Source organism: Mustela erminea, chromosome 10 (assembly GCF_009829155.1).
Source record: "Mustela erminea isolate mMusErm1 chromosome 10, mMusErm1.Pri, whole genome shotgun sequence".
Lineage (NCBI taxonomy): Eukaryota > Metazoa > Chordata > Mammalia > Carnivora > Mustelidae > Mustela > Mustela erminea.
In genome coordinates this window covers 83,420,400-83,437,330 of record NC_045623.1, presented here as the reverse complement: position 1 = coordinate 83,437,330, position 16,931 = coordinate 83,420,400, and the positions used below count along the sequence as shown (strand labels likewise).

Sequence of the window (16,931 nt, the reverse complement as noted above, 5' to 3'; positions counted from 1 at the left end):
TGGCTGGCTCAGTCAGTGGAGCATGCAGCTCTTGATCTCAGGGTCATAGGATCGAGCCCCATGTTATTTATTTTAAAAATAGTATTTTAAAAAATCAGAATTAAAAATAAATAATAAAACCAGCAGTGTGGAATGTGGTCACCCAAGAAAAGAGCAATGTAACAAAGCTATAAAGCCCTGGGGAACATGGACATTTCACCGGCTGGTGGAGACAATATAGCCCCACAGGCGTTTAAGCCAGAGAGGAAGAGAAAGGAAACCAGGGCAAAGGCACCTAAAAGCAGAACAGAGACAGAGAGTCTGAAGAAGGAATAAGTAATCAACATGGAAAATGGCGTCCGTTGATTTAGCAAAATGGAAGCCACTGGGGACCAAGGCAAGAGTCAGTTTGGTGGGGTACGGGGCTGACACAGATGGAGGAGGTTGGCAGGAGGTCTAGAAAACTAGGCAAGACAATTCTTTCAAAGAGCTTGGTTGAGAAAGGAGGAAAAGAAAAGACGGTGTACCTGTAAGGGAGGGATATTTTGGTTATTTTTCAATCATATCTCAATAAAGCTGGAGGAGGGAGGGAAAGAGAGGCATGTTTTATTTAGGATGGTGTTCCCATTCCATATCTCGAGAGGAGAGAAGCTGCAGGGTATGCAGAATAATGATTGAAGAGGTCCACATCCTAGCTCCTGGAGGCTCTGAGTAGGTTACTTTCCACGGCAAAATGGACCCTGCAGATATGATTATGTTAAGGATCTTTCCATGACAAGAAGAGTCTGGATTTTCCAGGTGTGTCCAATTTAATCACCAAGGTTCTTTTGAGTGAAAGAGGGAGACAGGTATGTCCAAATCAGAGGAGATGGGATGACAGAATCAAGGTTGGAATGATGGAGTGTAGGGACTCAGTCTGCCACTGGGGCTCTGAAGAAAGAAGTGGGCTTCGAGCCAAGGAATGTGGATAACCTCTATAAACAGGAAAAAGTGACAAAATGGATTTTTCCCAGAGCTCCAAAAGGCATCAGTCCTGCCAACACCTTGATTTTAACTCAGTGAAACACAGTTCAGACTTCTGACCCCTAGAAATGCAAGATAACAAAAATGTATTATTTGATGATGCCAAACTTGTGATAGTTACAGTAGCAATAGGAAACTAACACAGCACTGTAAAGAGAAATCGATTAAAGATGGAGAAGAAAGAGGCGGTCGTCCAAGGACCAACCATAAGGAGTATAAAGAATAACCAACATCCTTTGAGCACTTAGTATGCGTCCAACTAAGTATTTTGCATAAACACATGCTCGAAACTCAGAAGCGGTTTCACAGTAAGAGTGTTAGTATCATCCCTATTTACAGATGGGAGAACAGAGGCGAACGAGGAAAGGTGGATTCTTACGATCCGACAGTTACCAATTTAGTCCAGTCCGGCTACGGAGGCCAGTGCTTTCGCCACTCCAGTTCACTCCATTGCCTCCCCAGGACTGAGGGAGAGGGGCGGCTGAAACCGGGGGGACGATGCCTAAACCTCAGGCAGGACGGGTGGCAGAGGCAGAGGCGAGGGAAGGGAGGCAAGGAAGTTGGGGGTTGGTCCAGAAGTGGAGAGAGCTCCCACCGGATGACCCCAACCATTACAGTGAAGTGAGTGGGGAGGTGTGGTCTGCTGCAGATGTGGGGGTGGGGGAGGGTCAGGGGAAAAATGAGAATGAGCAGCTTGGTGGGAAGTCGCCCCGCAAAGTAGCTAAGCACAGGCACTGCCTGGAGTGAAAACTCAGCTCCACGGCTTGTGCCTCGGTTTCCTTGTCTACCCATGAGAATGATCACAGAATTCTCATGAGATAATATATTGTAAAGAATTGAGACCGGCACCTGGCCTATCCATTGTAAATGTTAGCTATTATATGGAAAGGCCCGGAGGTTCGTAGCTCTCCCTGAAAAGAAAGGGGGCTGGACAAACACAATGATGGGAATGTAGCACTGAGAACCCAACGAGGGCACTGTGGTTATTAATTATTGTGATTGCCGCTGATCACTTCCATCTGTTCTCACACAGCTTTCGGAATAAAACCTCTTTTATACTCCAAAGCACACTGTATTATAGTTAGTAATTTGCATTTGTCTCCCTTATAAATAGAGCCATTCCTCACATAAATGTTGGCTGAGTGGTTGGTTGATGGGGGTGGGGGGGTCGGTTGGTGAGTTGGTTGGTGGGACTGGCTGGCTGGAAGGAAGGATGGTAGAGACCACCACTCATCCCCCAATATCCCTTCTCCCTTTTGTCCTCAGTAATAGGATCCCACAGTTTGAAGCTGGACACATGGCCACTTCGAGTAATGACTCTGTTACCAGTTTCCCTGGTATAGCCATATGGCTAAGTCCTCGCTCACAGGTTATAAACAGAAGGGTATGAGCAACTTCCAGGAAACGTTCTTAAAAGGAAAATGTGCCATTTTTTGTACCTTCCTCCTCCCTGCTGACCAGAATGCAGACACGATGGCTGGACTCAAGCAGCCATCTGGGAATATGAGTTGGAAGCCAAGTGCTGAGGATGGAGAAGGAACAAGATAGAAGGAAGCTGGGTCCTGACACTGCACAGCACCTACCAGCTCTAAATGAATCTCTGGACTTCTAAGCAGGAGAGAAATAAACTTCTGTTTATTTGGGGGCTTTCTGTAACTCACAGCCAAATCTAATCCTAATGATATCAGATGAATTTTCAGGGTAGTGAAGTCCAGAGCTTATGTCCCTATCTAGTTCTGGATTTGGCAGTATTTGCTGTGGTCTTCCCAACAGCTGTAAACACAGGACAGAAACCGGCCTCCGTGGTTAGTCATCACTAATTCACAACAAGGCCTGTCACAATATTTTCTCCCCGAGCTTTTTAACAAGGTTGAGGAGGTCCCCCCCGCCGCCCGCCTTCGAGCTCTTTGGGGGTGACAATGATCACATTCCTGATGATTCTGGAAGTTCTTATCTGGTTATTTCAGGATGATATTTCTACTGTGATTCTCTAAGGGATAACACAAAGGGCTCTGGGAAAAAACTGGTTTATCCCAAGAGACACAGTGTCCAAAGAATGTTCCACATCCAGGAGTTGTCAAAAGGCTTTACCAGGAGTATTTGGCAGCAAGCTGGCAGGGAGTAGGGAGGAGGCACTGGGCGGGGAGGGGGAAGGGCGGTAGCATTGCAGCAAGGCACAGCCATTGTACTAGCTGAGTACTACATGAGAAAGCATCTAAGGGTTTAAACATATGATCAATCAATCAAGTCCTGAGTCTGTCACCCCAGTCTGGGGGCTGTGAGAGTGATGCCAAGATGGGGTCAGGGTGGGAGATTTAGGAAGAGTGAGTGAGTCAGGAACTGTCCTTCAGTAGAAGTCTGAGGAATGGAGGCAGTATCCACACCCACGGCTTGTGGTCAGTCCACAGTGCATTGCTTTCACATGACTGTTCTGGGAGTACAAACTCATGAAGGGGCGCCTGGGTGGCTCAGTCAGTCAAGCGTCTACCTGTGGCTCAGGTCATGATGCCCTGAGGGACTTGCATCCTTGCAAGTAGGGACTTGCGTCCTTGCTCAGCAGGGAGCCTGCCTCTCCCTCTGCCTGCCACCCTCCTGCCCACCCCCTTGTGTGCGCACGCACTCTCTCGCGCTCTCTCTCTCTCTCTCTCTCCCTTTCTCTCTGACAAACAAAATATTTTTTAAAAATATTCATGAGGATGGAAGCTTCCTTCCCGGGCCTCAAGGGGCCCTTTTCTTTCAGCCCAAAGCCAGAAATTATCATGATGCTAAGGAAAGAGTGATGGGAAGGGGGTGGCCTTCCTACATAGAGTTCTCCTGCTGGCCCTGTTTGGGCTTAATTGGTTATAAGTAGGGTTGCTAGATAAAATACAGGACTCCCTTTTAAATTTGAATTTCAGATAAATAACAATTTTTTAGCATATTTCATGCAATACTTGGGAACTACTTACAAAAAATTTTTTCAACATGAGCATTCTGGTGTTTGCTTAATTTGTTTGTTTTTGCTAAATATGGAATTTAAGATAAGGTCTTAATAGGAAGGCTCTAGAGGTAAAAGATACAAGGGAATCCCTATAGTTAAGAGTTTGAGGCAAAAACGATGTGGTTTCTATGTTCTTCAAGGACCCCAGGAATAGTCTTCTAATGTTTAGCAAGGATATTTTGTGCATTCTTTTATTCTGACCCAGAGTTAGAATAAAATGCTGGGTCTACATAGACAGATGCTGTAGGATGTGACAGTGCTGATAACTGTTCCTTAAGTATGCTCCCTCCCACCACGGGGCTTTAGCACATGCTATTCCTTCCACCTGCAACACTCTTATCTCCCACTTCCACCTAGTTAATTTTTGTTCACCTTGTTAGATTGCATTAATTGTTCACTGAGATCTCTGCCCAAATGTCACTTCCTCAGGGAAGTCACACCAAACCCCTCTGATAGGTCAAAGTCCCCTGTGATACACCCTCACTGTGCACAAACCTCTCCTTTGTAGCACCACCCAAGACATACTTCTACACCATTTATGAGCTCCTCAGATTAACATGGCAGTATGCTTTACAGGGCAAGGGCTGTCTGGTTCCACGTACCTTTGTTTTTTGGGTTTTGTTTGTTTGTTTGTTTTTTGTTTTAAAGATTTTTTTTATTTACTTGACAGACAGAGATCGTAAGTAGTAAGAGAGGCAGACAGGGGGCCAGGGAGTAGGCTTCTCGCTGAGCAGAGAGCCCGATGTGGGGCTCGATCCCAGGACCCTGAGATCATGACCTGAACCGAAGGCAGAGGCTAGCCCACTGAGCCACCCAGGCGCCCCTAGTTCCACGTACCTTTGTATCCACAGAGCCCAGCAAAGTACCTGACAAATAATAGGGACCCAATAAATATCTGTGGGCAAATGAATCTTTGGTGGGAGTGCAGCGGAGATGGAAGTAAAAAAGCACCAACACCCACCCCTGTGTATTTCCAAACCAAGTTACCACTGATGGTGGGGCAACTGCAAAAACCCACCAAAGACAGTTATCAGGAGCAATAAATCTGAATTCTTCACCCAACAGGCTGGCAGGGAACATACTGAAAGGTAGAAAAGAAGAGATCTTTCCTCCCCGGCAATTTCTTTTTTTTTCCTTTTAGGGTTTTATTTATTTATTTGACAGAGAGAGACACAGCAAGAGAGGGAACACAGCAGAGGGAGTGGGAGAGGGAGAAGCATGTTCCCCGCCGAGCAGAGAGCCCAATGTGGGGCTCGATCCCAGAACTCTGGGATCACGACCTTAACCAAAGGCCGACACCTAACAACTGAGCCACCAGGCGCCCCCTCCCCGGCAATTTCTAAAACCCCATGTGCAGAGACAGACAACAGATCCGGGGAGCAGTGAGACGGGAGTCAGGATAAGAAAGTCCAAGAAAATGGGGTGGCGGCAGGTGGGGGCTCCTGGATATTTGCCTAGAGAGGCTGCTGGTAGTCATGGCTCGCTTTTATGTACCATTTGGGGCATGGTGTGTGGTAAGTCAGACTTAAAGTGCCAGGGACATAAGGGACAGAAAGGACAGTGCAGGTGTATAACTAGGATGCCTGCAGCAGACAGGCAAGGGAGCCTGGCCAGAGACACGAGCCAGATTTCTCCTCTACCCACCTGTCACCCCCTTGGTTTCCCAGTATGATCACCTGTGCCAGGCAATTCAGTTCTTCAGACATGCCCCTCCCCAGTTCACTCCACCAAGACCTCACAAATACCTTCACAGGAGCAAGGAAGACCTCACTCTCTGCCTGTCTCCACCCTTCTGTGACTTTGCTCCAAAATGCTTCTCAAATTGGTCCGCTTCTCTCTGTATCTACAGCTATCAGCCTGGTCCAGACAACTGATCAGTACAGTAGACTGAGCTAACTTAAGAAACTCCCACTCACACACACACACACACCCGCAAACACACAGAAATGCCAGATAAAATGAAGTCAAAAGGTGTTTCTGCTATAAGGCCACACTTGAATATAGGAAGAGAAATATCTTCAGGTACTAGAGACAAAAAGGAAAATCAAAACCTAAGACGTGAGTGGGAATCTAAGCCAAGTGAGCCATAGGAGTATTGGGCCAGACATATGTTAGAGGCTAGATGGTAGTGCCCAGAGGATAAGAGGAGAGCCCCTAAATCCGTGCATCCAGGGACGCTGGAAGGAGACCCTGTGCATAAAGCCAGCAGCCAAGAAGGGTCAATTTCACTCACAACGTGGACTAAGGTCATGCTCCAGGAATGTGGCCAGGAAGTAGGATGCTGAGAATAAGAACATTAAGGCTGCTTTGTGTGTGGGTGTGGGTTCCAATGAGTACCACCACTGACATGCAGAAACCTCAAGCTGAGACAGGAACTCTAAAACTGGTCCCAGGCTCAAGCAGTACTTTAAAAAACACAGAACCCATGAGGAAGGAGTGGGCAGTGACAAGTAATAGTGAACACATAAATTGTTAAGACATGTTTGTAAATCTAAACCATTAAACCCTAAAAGATATAAAAACAACTGATTTAGCAGTTTTGTTTTTTTTTTTTTTTAAAGAGGTATAATCCAAATACTAGACAAATACAACATGGGAGATGGGAGGAGGAAGTTAAGAAGGAAATTAAAGTGTTCCAAGGTTCTTGGCGTTTGCCTACGAAGGACAGATATACTCACTAATTTTAGACATTATTAGAAAAACATTAAAGTACATTTGCTAAAATTTTGAGGAAAATCACGATAGAAAATGTAAGCTTCCTGGGGCGCCTGGGTGGCTGGCTCAGTGGTTAAGCCGCTGCCTTGGGCTCGGGTCGTGATCCCAGGGTCCTGGGATCAAGCCCTGCATCGGGCTCTCTGCTCAGCAGGGAGCCTGCTTCCTCCTCTCTCTCTCTGCCTGCCTCTCTGCCTACTTACGATTTCTGTCTGTCAAATAAATAAATAAAATCTTTAAAAAAAAAAAAAAAGAAAATGTAAGCTTCCAAACCAGGAGGAGGACAAAGAGAAATAAAGTAATTTTGATCAGTTCAATAGAAGACAGAAAAGTAAGGGAGGAGGAAAGCAAAGAAAACCCATGACCGGACACGTGACTGGCTCAGGTGGTGAAGCATGTGACTCTTGATCTTGGAATGGTGAGTTCAAGCCCCATGTTGGGCATAGAGATTACTTGAAGGAAAAAAAAAAAAAAAAAGGGAAGAAAGAGCATATCCAATAGAAAATTTTTAAAGAGATAATAAAAATAAGTCCAAATAAATCAGTAATAAAGAGATATATAAATAGATTAAATATGTCTACTGAACTTTAGCTCCATTTGGCTTACAAGCAACAGATCTACAACATAAGGATATGGGGGAGGATGATAATCAAAAAATGGGAAAAGGTATTTTGGCAAATTAACCCAAAAAAGCAGCCATACTAGTAAAATCAAGCAAAATAGACTTAGAGGCAAAAACCCAGAGCAAGGATGAAAAGGAGCCTATTTATGATAAAAGAACCAACCCACAAAGAAGATATAACAATCATAAACCTGAATACTTATGAATAGTATCTTCAAACTAAAGAAAAAATTAATAAAATTACCAGGGGAAATGACATATCCACAATCAGAGTGAGACTTTTTTTTTTTTTTAAGAGAAAGGGGTGGGGGCAGAGAGGGAGAGAGAGAATCTTAAGCAGGCCCCACCATGCCCAGCCCAGAGCCTGTTCTGGGTCTCCACAGCCCTGAGATCATGACCTGAGCCGAAATCAAGAGTCAGACGCTTAATGAACTGAGCAACCCAGGCACCACATGGTGAGACATTTTTTACAACTCTCTCAGAACTGGCAGATCAAACATCCAAAAAAAAAAAAAAAAAGAAATTCAAACACTTGAAAAATATAATACATTAAGTCTGACCATCTATATGAGAGAGAGAGAGAGATTATATATTTATATATCATATAGATATATATTATATATATATATATAAAACAGAAGAAGCCTCAACAAATTCTAAGTAATAAAAATATTATGCAGAATGCATTGTATTCTGCAGCAAATTTAGAAGTCAGTAGTGAAAAGGGAGCTCCCAAACCCTCCCTCCCAACAAAATTTGGAAACTTAAAAAAAAATCTTCAAAATAATTCCTTGGTGTAAAAGGAAATTATGATAATAGCTACAAGCTATTTAGAACTGAACAATGGAAATACTGCATCTCAAAACTTATCAGCTTAGCAGTATAGTTAAAAGGGAATTTATAGCCTTAAAAACACATGGTGGAAAATAAGAAACAGTGTTCAAGATGCTGTTAAAAAAAAAAAAAAGACAAAGATAGTAGGAAAAAGAAAAAGATAAAAGACAGAGAAACAATAGAGACACCAACCAAATCCAAAGGCGAGTTTTTAAAGACTGATAAAATATAACTTTAAAAAATATATTAAGGGATGCCTCAGTGGCTCAGTCAGCTAAGCACCAGACTCTTGATTTCAGCTGGGGTCATGATCCCCAGGTCATGATCTCAGGGTGGTGAGACTGAGCCCCACAACAGGCTCCATGGTAGGTAAAGAGCCTGCTTAAGATTCTCTTTCTCCCTCTCCCTCTACCCACCCCCCACCCACTTGCACATGTACTCACTCTCTCTCTTTAAAAAATAAAATAATTTTTCATAAATAAATAAGAATATATTAAAATGATAAAATAATAAAACCTCAGACAAGACTAATTAAGAAATAGAGGTAAGACATACATATATAGTACTAGGAATGAAAAGAGGGGACATGAGCTACAGATACAATAAAAACATATAAAATTATAACACTATAACACTGAAAGAATATTTGTGCCAAAAATTTTTGAAAACTCAATTTTTGTAAAATGGTCCATCTTTTAGAAAAATATAAATCACCAAAATTGACTCAAAAAGAAAAGGAAAACAAGAGCAAGTCAATAACCACGCAGGAAACTGAAGCTGTAATTCTAAAAGCTCCTCCTATTCCCAAAAGGCATCAGGCCTAGATAGTTTTACAGGCAACCTTTACTCAACCTTTAAGAACTAGATAATTCTTCATTTATACAAATTGTTCCAAGGAAAAGAAACACAGAGAATGCTACCAAATTCATTTCAGGAGTCCAGCATCCCCTAAATACCTGAACTGAATAACCACAATAAAGCAAAATCGTTAGCTAATATCACTTATGAACACAGATTATAAAAATATCAAAGTAATGGCTATTCAAAACTCTAGTAACATATATAAAAAATAACACAGCAAGACTGTGGCAAGAACTGCTAGAATTCCATATGCCCATTCTTCTCTTTGTCTTTAGCCATAAGGACCCTGATTTTCAGCTATGTGCTCTGCTCATTGTGCCTTGCTTCCCAACTAAGACTCCATGCCACAGACTCCCTTGCAGCTAGGTGGGACCACCAGATGAGATTTCAGCCAGTGCCATGTAAGTGAGAATGTAGGGTGTAACTTTCAGGAAATCTTCCTCCTTGGTACTTCTCAGAATGCAGACAGGATGGCTGGAGCCTGAACTTCAGCTCCCAGGACAGAGGTGATACACAGAGTAAAAGGGCAGCAAGACAGAAAAATCCTGGATTCTGACACTGCACTTCAACATCCATGCTTCTTCTTTTTTTCTAAGTGAGAGACAAACACACTGAAGAGACTACTAAGGTTCTGTTCCAGCCAAACTTCATCCAAACTGATAACAGCATCAAGCAGGGTTCATCCCAGGAATGAAATAACAGATCAACATGGAAAAGCTATTAACAAAATTCACATTACAGACGAAAGGAGAAAATCTATTATCATCTAAGTAGATTCTGAAAAAACATTCAATAATATGCCACTCTTGTTTTCTGTTTAAAAAGAAATAAAAGCGAAACCTCTTAGCCTGCTAGGAACTTAATGTGATAAATAGTATCCTTAACATGATAAATAGTATCCATCAAAATCTGTACCAAACATCATTTTACTTATGAGTAGGAGTTGAGAAGTTATCCACTAATGTCAGGAATGAGACAAGACTGTTCCACTCAACGGTGAACTAGAAGTCCTATTCAATGCATTATTGTAAGAAAAGGATATTAAAAGAAATATCATTCTAGTGGCACCTGTGTGGTTCAGGCAATTAAGCATCTAACTCTTGATTTCGGCTCAGGTCATGATCTCAGGGTCATGAGATCAAGACCCCTGTCACAACCAGCTCAGAGCCTGCTTAAGATTCTCTCTCTCCCTCTCCTGCCCTTCCCCAGACTCGTGCATATGCTCTCTCTCGAAAGAAAGAAAGAAATATCCTCATTTGAAAAAATAAAAGAAGACTAAATCAGAGAGGGAGAGAAACTATAAGAGACTCTTAAACACTCTTAAACATAGGAAACAAACTGAGGATTGCTGGAGGGAAGAGGGGTGGGAGGATGCGGTAACAAGGTCATGGACATTAAGGAGGGCACGTGATGTAATGAGCACTGGGTATTATTATAGAAGACTGATGAATCACTGACCTCTACCTCTGAACCACTAATACATGATATGTTAATTAATTGAATTTAAATTTAGAAAGTAAAAGAGAGAAATATCCTCATTTACAGAAAACATGACTAACTAAAACCCATCATGATTTTCAGGTAAACTATGAGTCCCACTAAGAGACAGCAGCAATGTTGTTAAATACAAAATCGCTGTATAAAGCTTTACGATCTTCCCATACCCCAGTAGTGCCCAATTATAAAATACAATAGAAAGAGAGATCCCCCCATAATGCAAAAGACTGTCACCTTTCTCCTGGATCAGGAAACATTCCTGCTTACTAGCCTCCCCACACACTATTATTTCCCTCAAATTCATTCTCCACTTAGCAGCTAGTGATCTTTTGTAAACATAAATTAGATCCTGTCATGCTCCTTTCACCTTTTAATGGCTACTCATCAGTTATAATTAAATTCCAGTTCTTTATCACTCCCGTGCTCTGCACGACCTACCGCCTGCCTCTTCTCTGATCCACTCCCTCACCACTGCCCCATCCATTTCACACCACCCCAGAACCTTCTTTCGGTTCCTGCTGCGTGTCAAATTCTGTCCTGCTCTAGCGCCTTCACATATGCTATTCCCTCTTTCTGCAACGCTTCCACCCCCAACCTCCACCTAAGTGTTCCTTGTCAATCCTCGAGTCTCAGCTTAAATGTCACCCGCTCACCCTAAAGAAGATCCCTTCTCTCTGAGCTTTCTGCTTTCATAGTCTCACCATAACATATAATAATATCCCATGACATATTATACCATAATGTATAATAGTATTTTTAGTTGTGAAACCTTTATTCATTGCCTCGATTCCCTTCTAGACCATGACTTCTAATGAGAGACAGACTCATTTCTTTGATGTTTCCCTGAGCCTTTAACAGGAACAGCCATATAACAGATGCGCAATAAGTATTTTTCTGAATGAATGAATGAACAAATGAGAGAGTTTGCTGATTTAGCCTGAATCTCAGTAGAATGCCTACTGCACTCCTCCCAGGATTCAGGCTTGTTAAGAGGAAGCCCTGGACCCCCAGGGGCCTAACTGGATGAAGGACCAAGAAACCTTATAAGAGACTAAGTGGGGGCAATGGGTTTGGTTGATGGACCCTGGTGCAGCACCAGAGTTGGGAGAAGAGTTCTCAACACAGAGTTACATCCCTCCATGCCTCCCACCCCACCTCACAAGAACTCAGGTCATGGACTTGTGCATTGTGTTTGCCATGAAGTGCTAATTTTCTGAGATCTTTGTGGGATATTAAGAGTTTGAAAGAGGGGTGCCTGGGTGTCTCAGTCGGTTGAGCATCTGACTCTTGGTTTTAGCTCAGGACATGATCTCATGGGTCATGTGTTCAAGCCCTGCATAGGGCTCCTGGCTCAGCAAGGAGTCTGCGTGAAGATTCTCTCTCTCTCTCTCTCTCTCTCTCTCTCTCTCTTAAATAAGTAAATAAGATCTTCAAAGACTTTTATTTATTTATTTATTTGATGGGGGAGGGGCAGAAGAGGAGGGAGAGAGCCAGGCAGACTCACTGATGAGCACAGAGCCCCACACAGGGCTCAATCTCATGAACCTGAGATCACGATCTGAACTGAAACTGAGAGTTGGACACTTAACCGACTGAAGTACCCAGGTGCCTCAGTAAATAAATCTTAAAAAAAAAAAATAAAATAAAAAAAGAGTTTGGAGGACACTGGCCTTCAGGAATGATAGGGGCAACAAGGCAACTATTTTCACGTTTGATGGAGGCATTCACAGCCTCAGGAGCGTACGGAACTTCAAGGAGCTGGAGTATGCATGGAGAAAAATAGTGAAGCCCACGGGAACCCCAAAAAGACTTGATCGGGGCACACACAATCCATACTCCCAGGGACTCCCAGAAATAGCTAGGGGAACTTGAGTGGAAGGCAAAAGGCCCAACGATGGCAACTGGGAACAGACCTATGAGGGGCTGCTGCTAGGAGTCTAGTTTTCCAGATGTCCAGATGACCATGAAACCCTTACAGACACCCTACTTAGAGCCACTGGCCTGGGGACACTGCCACCGAGGACAGATGGGCCACAGTGGCAATGCCACATGGCCATTAGACCAAGTGTCTTCCCACAGGAAGCCAAAGACCAAGGGCCTCCTCCCAGTAACCCTTCCAGAGCTGAAAATGCTGATTTTTCAGCTGGAAATTAAGGAAACCATGTTTCTGGAGGCCACGTAATGCCAGAAGAGTGGCTGCTAGTAATTCTACCATCTCAGGCACACCACAGACTCAGGCATATAATAGATACCCCTGTCTGGTTAAATGCTTGAGGGAGCACAGTGAGGAGGAGTGTGACATTTGCCAGGGGCCCCTGAGAGGCAATCTTCATGTTTATTTGTTTCTTTGTGAGCTCACATACTTGTACACCACAGGAAGCAACGAGGGACTGGAAAAATCCTGTTATCCCCCATAAACGACAGTTGTTGCAGGGCTGCTCAGCACCTACCTGTTACCTCTCCCTACTTCCCCCTTCCTCCAACCACTCCTGTCACCTCGGAGCAGCCGGGACAGGCATGCATACAAGGAGAACTCACTTTAGGTCTGATGACTGCCCGGGTAATAGGTCTGAGGATATTGTGTGGCTGCTCGCCATCAGAAGGGCTTGGTTTCCCCTCCAGAATGAGAGGGCGTGCAGGCAGGCTGGACCTTATGCGGAGGGCCTTAGGCGGTCCTCTCTCTTCTTCTCCCCGGGGAAGGCTGAGATGGCCCCACCCAGACCTACCTCTTGTCCTCTTCCACCTGGACTCCGATGGAGTGGAACTCCCTTCGACTCCTGTTCTCAGTGTCTGAGTCTGAGATCGTCTCCACCTGGCGGCAGGATTGCGAGAGTCAGTGGCCAGGGCTAGACCTGGGATACAAGCCCTCCCTGGGGGAGCGGGGGGAGCTGAAGCTAAGCCCCAAGCCAGGGGGCAGCTTCTGCCAAGACAGTCGCCCGAACAAGAAAAGTGACCCAGGAGGTGAGAGGCGTCAAACTGGCCATCAGTCCCCAACCCCAGTAGAGGTGATGTCTCCAGGACAAGAGACAATGGAGTGGGGCTGGCACTGGTTTTAACAGTCCTGTCGATGGCCAGACACGGGGGCTACGTGCAGCTCAGAGAAACTGCCCCAACCCCTTCAGCGCGCCCCCCACAGGCCAGGGCCTGACCTTGCTTCGCCACCTCCTGCTTCCATACCTGCACCCCTATGGACGGCCGCCACTTCCGCTGCCGCGCCAGGCTCCGCAGCTCCTCCCTGCCGGGAATGGTCTTGATGATGAGTGTAGGGGGCTTGGGGCTGGCCCGGGGTGGCACCGGCGCCAACTCCAGGGTGCGCGCGCCCATGGCCGGGCCGTCCAGCCCGTCCGCGGAGCTGCAGCGCCGGGCGGGGCCCTCGGCCGCCGTGAAGCTCTCGTGGGCGGAGTCGGTGCTGCTCTGGGCGGTGATGGAGATGCGGGGCGGGGCCTGGCTCCCCGGCGGGATGGGGGACGGGGCCTTTCTGAAGTTGAAGGCTGTGGCGGTGAACGCAGAAACGCAGCGGGTGAGAAACGCGCCCGGCTGGTGTCTGTGGCCCACCCACCCACCGACCGACCCCTCACACACACACACCCACGGCGCCGGAGGACCCAGCAGGCACGCGGAATCCACGTGCCGAGGCTCGCTCTCCCCAGCGCCCGGCCCAGAGAGGCCAGTCGGCTGCCCAAGGTCATGCAGCACAGCTGTAGCCTGGGCCCGCACCAGCACGTCGGCTCGCTCTCCAAGCTAGGGGCGGGCCAGGGGCAGAGAAGGCACACTCACAGGAGCCGGGCCTCCCTGAGACAGAGGCAGGGGCAGCAAGGAGGGGCAGGCAGTCGTCGTCTTGAGAGCAGCCGGCCTGGATGGCCCGGAGGTAGCTGTGGCTCCGCATGCGGAAACAGCCGGGCAGGTCCAGGGCATCCACCGCCTGGGACTCCAGCTCCCCGAACACGGACCCGCACACGGCCTCCAGCTGCTGGTTCAGCTCGTCGCTGAGCTGGGGACAGGGGTAGGGAGAAAAGTTACTGGGGTGCTGGGATGGAAGCAAGTATCTGTGAGGCGCTTTGCCTTAGTAAGGTATGGTCTCAGTGTGACGACTCTGCCTTTGAACGAAAAGAAACCCTCACTCCGTGCAAAGAAAGACGGAGGCACCACTGCCGTGTGCTGCTGTCCAGGCCTGCCTTGGGGCTCATCTTAGGGTCTAGTCTTTCCTTTAAATACTCCTCCCTCCATTCCATCTGTGCCTCTCCTATACTCCTGGGACCATCCCATCTTCCTCTTCACCAAGTCCAGCCCCTCACATTTCTCTCACCTAATCATGAGGGAGAGGACCAGGGATGTCCCCCTCCAGCCCAATCTGGAGGTGGGGAAATGCAGGGAAAGTCACCTTTTATTATTTATGATCTATTCCATTACAAAATTGCTTGACAGCAACCTATAGAGACACATACCATGGGGCTGCACAGAAATCAGTGGGTAAGTGAGAGAGCAAAAATTATTAACCTTCAAGTGTTCCAAGCCTTCTCCCACTGACTAGGGTTCTGATTTGGCCCGCTGGTTCCTTCCCTATGCTCATCCTCTAAGGCAAGTTCAGCCATTGCTGACTGAGGTTCTTGTTTTCATCTTGATATTTTGTGGTACAGAATCCATGGTGTGTAAAAAAAAATTAAAGCAACTAAGGAAAATGCAAAACAAAAACTCTGTTCATGGAACCATGTCCCACAGCACTGCACTAAGACTAAATGTACTATGGAGTTTGCAGCTTCTTTTCCTATTATACGAGAAAAGTGGCACAAAGGAAAAATAAAGGTGGGTGGTCCCAGGGAGAAGCCCTACCTCCAGAGCACAGGATATGAGCACAGTTGACCCTGAGCTTCAAAAGCATCAAGGAGTATAGCCTGCAGGTTGTCTGCAGAGCCTATGGAGGGAGACCAACCTAGACTCAAGAGTTGGCTCTACTACCACCCAGTAGTGTGGCCTGGGAAAACTACTTAAAGCTTTGGGGCTGTTGAGTCACCTGCCCAATGGGAATGATAATGGTACCATCTTCATGGGGGGCGCTACTACCTAAGGGACTCAAAGAAAAACATGGGCACTTGGTGCAGGTACTGGTACACACCAAGCCCTTGGTCAACGGCATGTGAAGGTCTCAGGGTCTACCTGGAAATAGGCCACCACTCATTACAACCACAACCATTCCTGTTACAGAGGCCGAGAGAAATCCCCTCCCCACACCAAGTGATTGTGCAGAGGGCATTGGATGAAGTCTCGGACAAGGTCCTCAGCAGTATCCACATGGTAAATGCGATAGCAAATGTCACCTGGCTGCATCTTGTGACATCTCCAAGGAAGGATTCGTAACATCATTATTTGTGTGAAATCAACAGATAACGTAGTGGTTTGATCCACGTATAAAATGCAGCTCAATGTTTCCATAACTCCACCTCCAAAGCATAACATGATATCACTAAATTCTACTCCCAACTGAGTAGAAATTCCCATCCAGTTCTACCAAGGGGCAAACTAAGGCTCAGATGGGGCAGATGAGTTGACAACGATGCCCAGCTTGTAAGTGATTAACTGAAGTCAAATGCCAGGTTCCCTGGCTCTTCTGCCAGGCTGAATCAGAATCTCCTGGGGACCTTTTAAACCTATGTTAACTCAAGCTCCATCCCAAGGACCTGAACCCTGGGCTCTCTAACTATATACCTCTCTTCACTTTGGCTACCTTGAAGCTCAGGGACACAATTTGCTGGAAATTCAGATTCAGTGGTTCCAGTGTGGGCCCAGATATCAAAAAGGAGTGTATGGACTTCTTTCTGCAGCTCCCCCATTCTAAAGGAACTTCATTACAAGTGTAGAGAAATCACAGGTCACGGAAAAATCCATTCAAGATCCTGTAGAAGTGAAGTTGCACTATGTGTGGCACAAGCCACACTCCTGGGGCAGCCATGGCTTTCATCGTGACCCTCTGCAAGTCCACCTCTCAGTTTCCTATCTCTGGACCTCTCGGGTACAAAGAACTAGCAGTGCCTGGGTATTTCCTGAATCTCAGAAGCTGATCTAACTCCTGCTATTTCTAGGTCATGCTCAAGATATTCCCCAACCAGAACCAATCCAGCTCAGAGGATTGCTTCTGGGGCACATGATAGTTGATCTAAATCCAGTAGAGAATATTCTGGTCTCAATTTTGGATCCCAAAGATGGAAGGAATCTCATTCTGCAGCTTGTATCTGTATCTCCAAGCCTCTTCTGTGTGTGAAGTGTTAGGCGTAATATCTGACATATAGCAGATGCTCAATAAACATAATAGACTATTAGTAGTAGTAAGAGGTTCTTAAATCACACTGACAATACCTTTGAGAGGCCTCTCCTTCCCAACATTTCTGAAGCTCTTGAAATCCCAACCATATGCTATTCCTGTGGCCA

At 45.9% G+C, this 16,931-nt stretch overlaps 1 protein-coding gene across 6 annotated transcripts in view; it reads right to left on the bottom strand.

Moving 5' to 3' along the window:
* DLGAP3 (DLG associated protein 3) overlaps positions 1-16,931 on the bottom strand; it is a 63,165-nt gene that overhangs the window by 6,632 nt on the left and 39,602 nt on the right. For all 6 annotated transcript variants that reach the window (XM_032302271.1, XM_032302270.1, XM_032302268.1 and 3 more), the window contains 3 exons: positions 14,286-14,499; positions 13,686-13,999; positions 13,235-13,320 (listed from right to left, as the gene is read on the bottom strand). In XM_032302271.1, the coding sequence (XP_032158162.1) occupies positions 13,235-13,320; positions 13,686-13,999; positions 14,286-14,499 (614 nt within the window). The remainder of the gene's footprint in view (positions 1-13,234; positions 13,321-13,685; positions 14,000-14,285; positions 14,500-16,931) is intronic.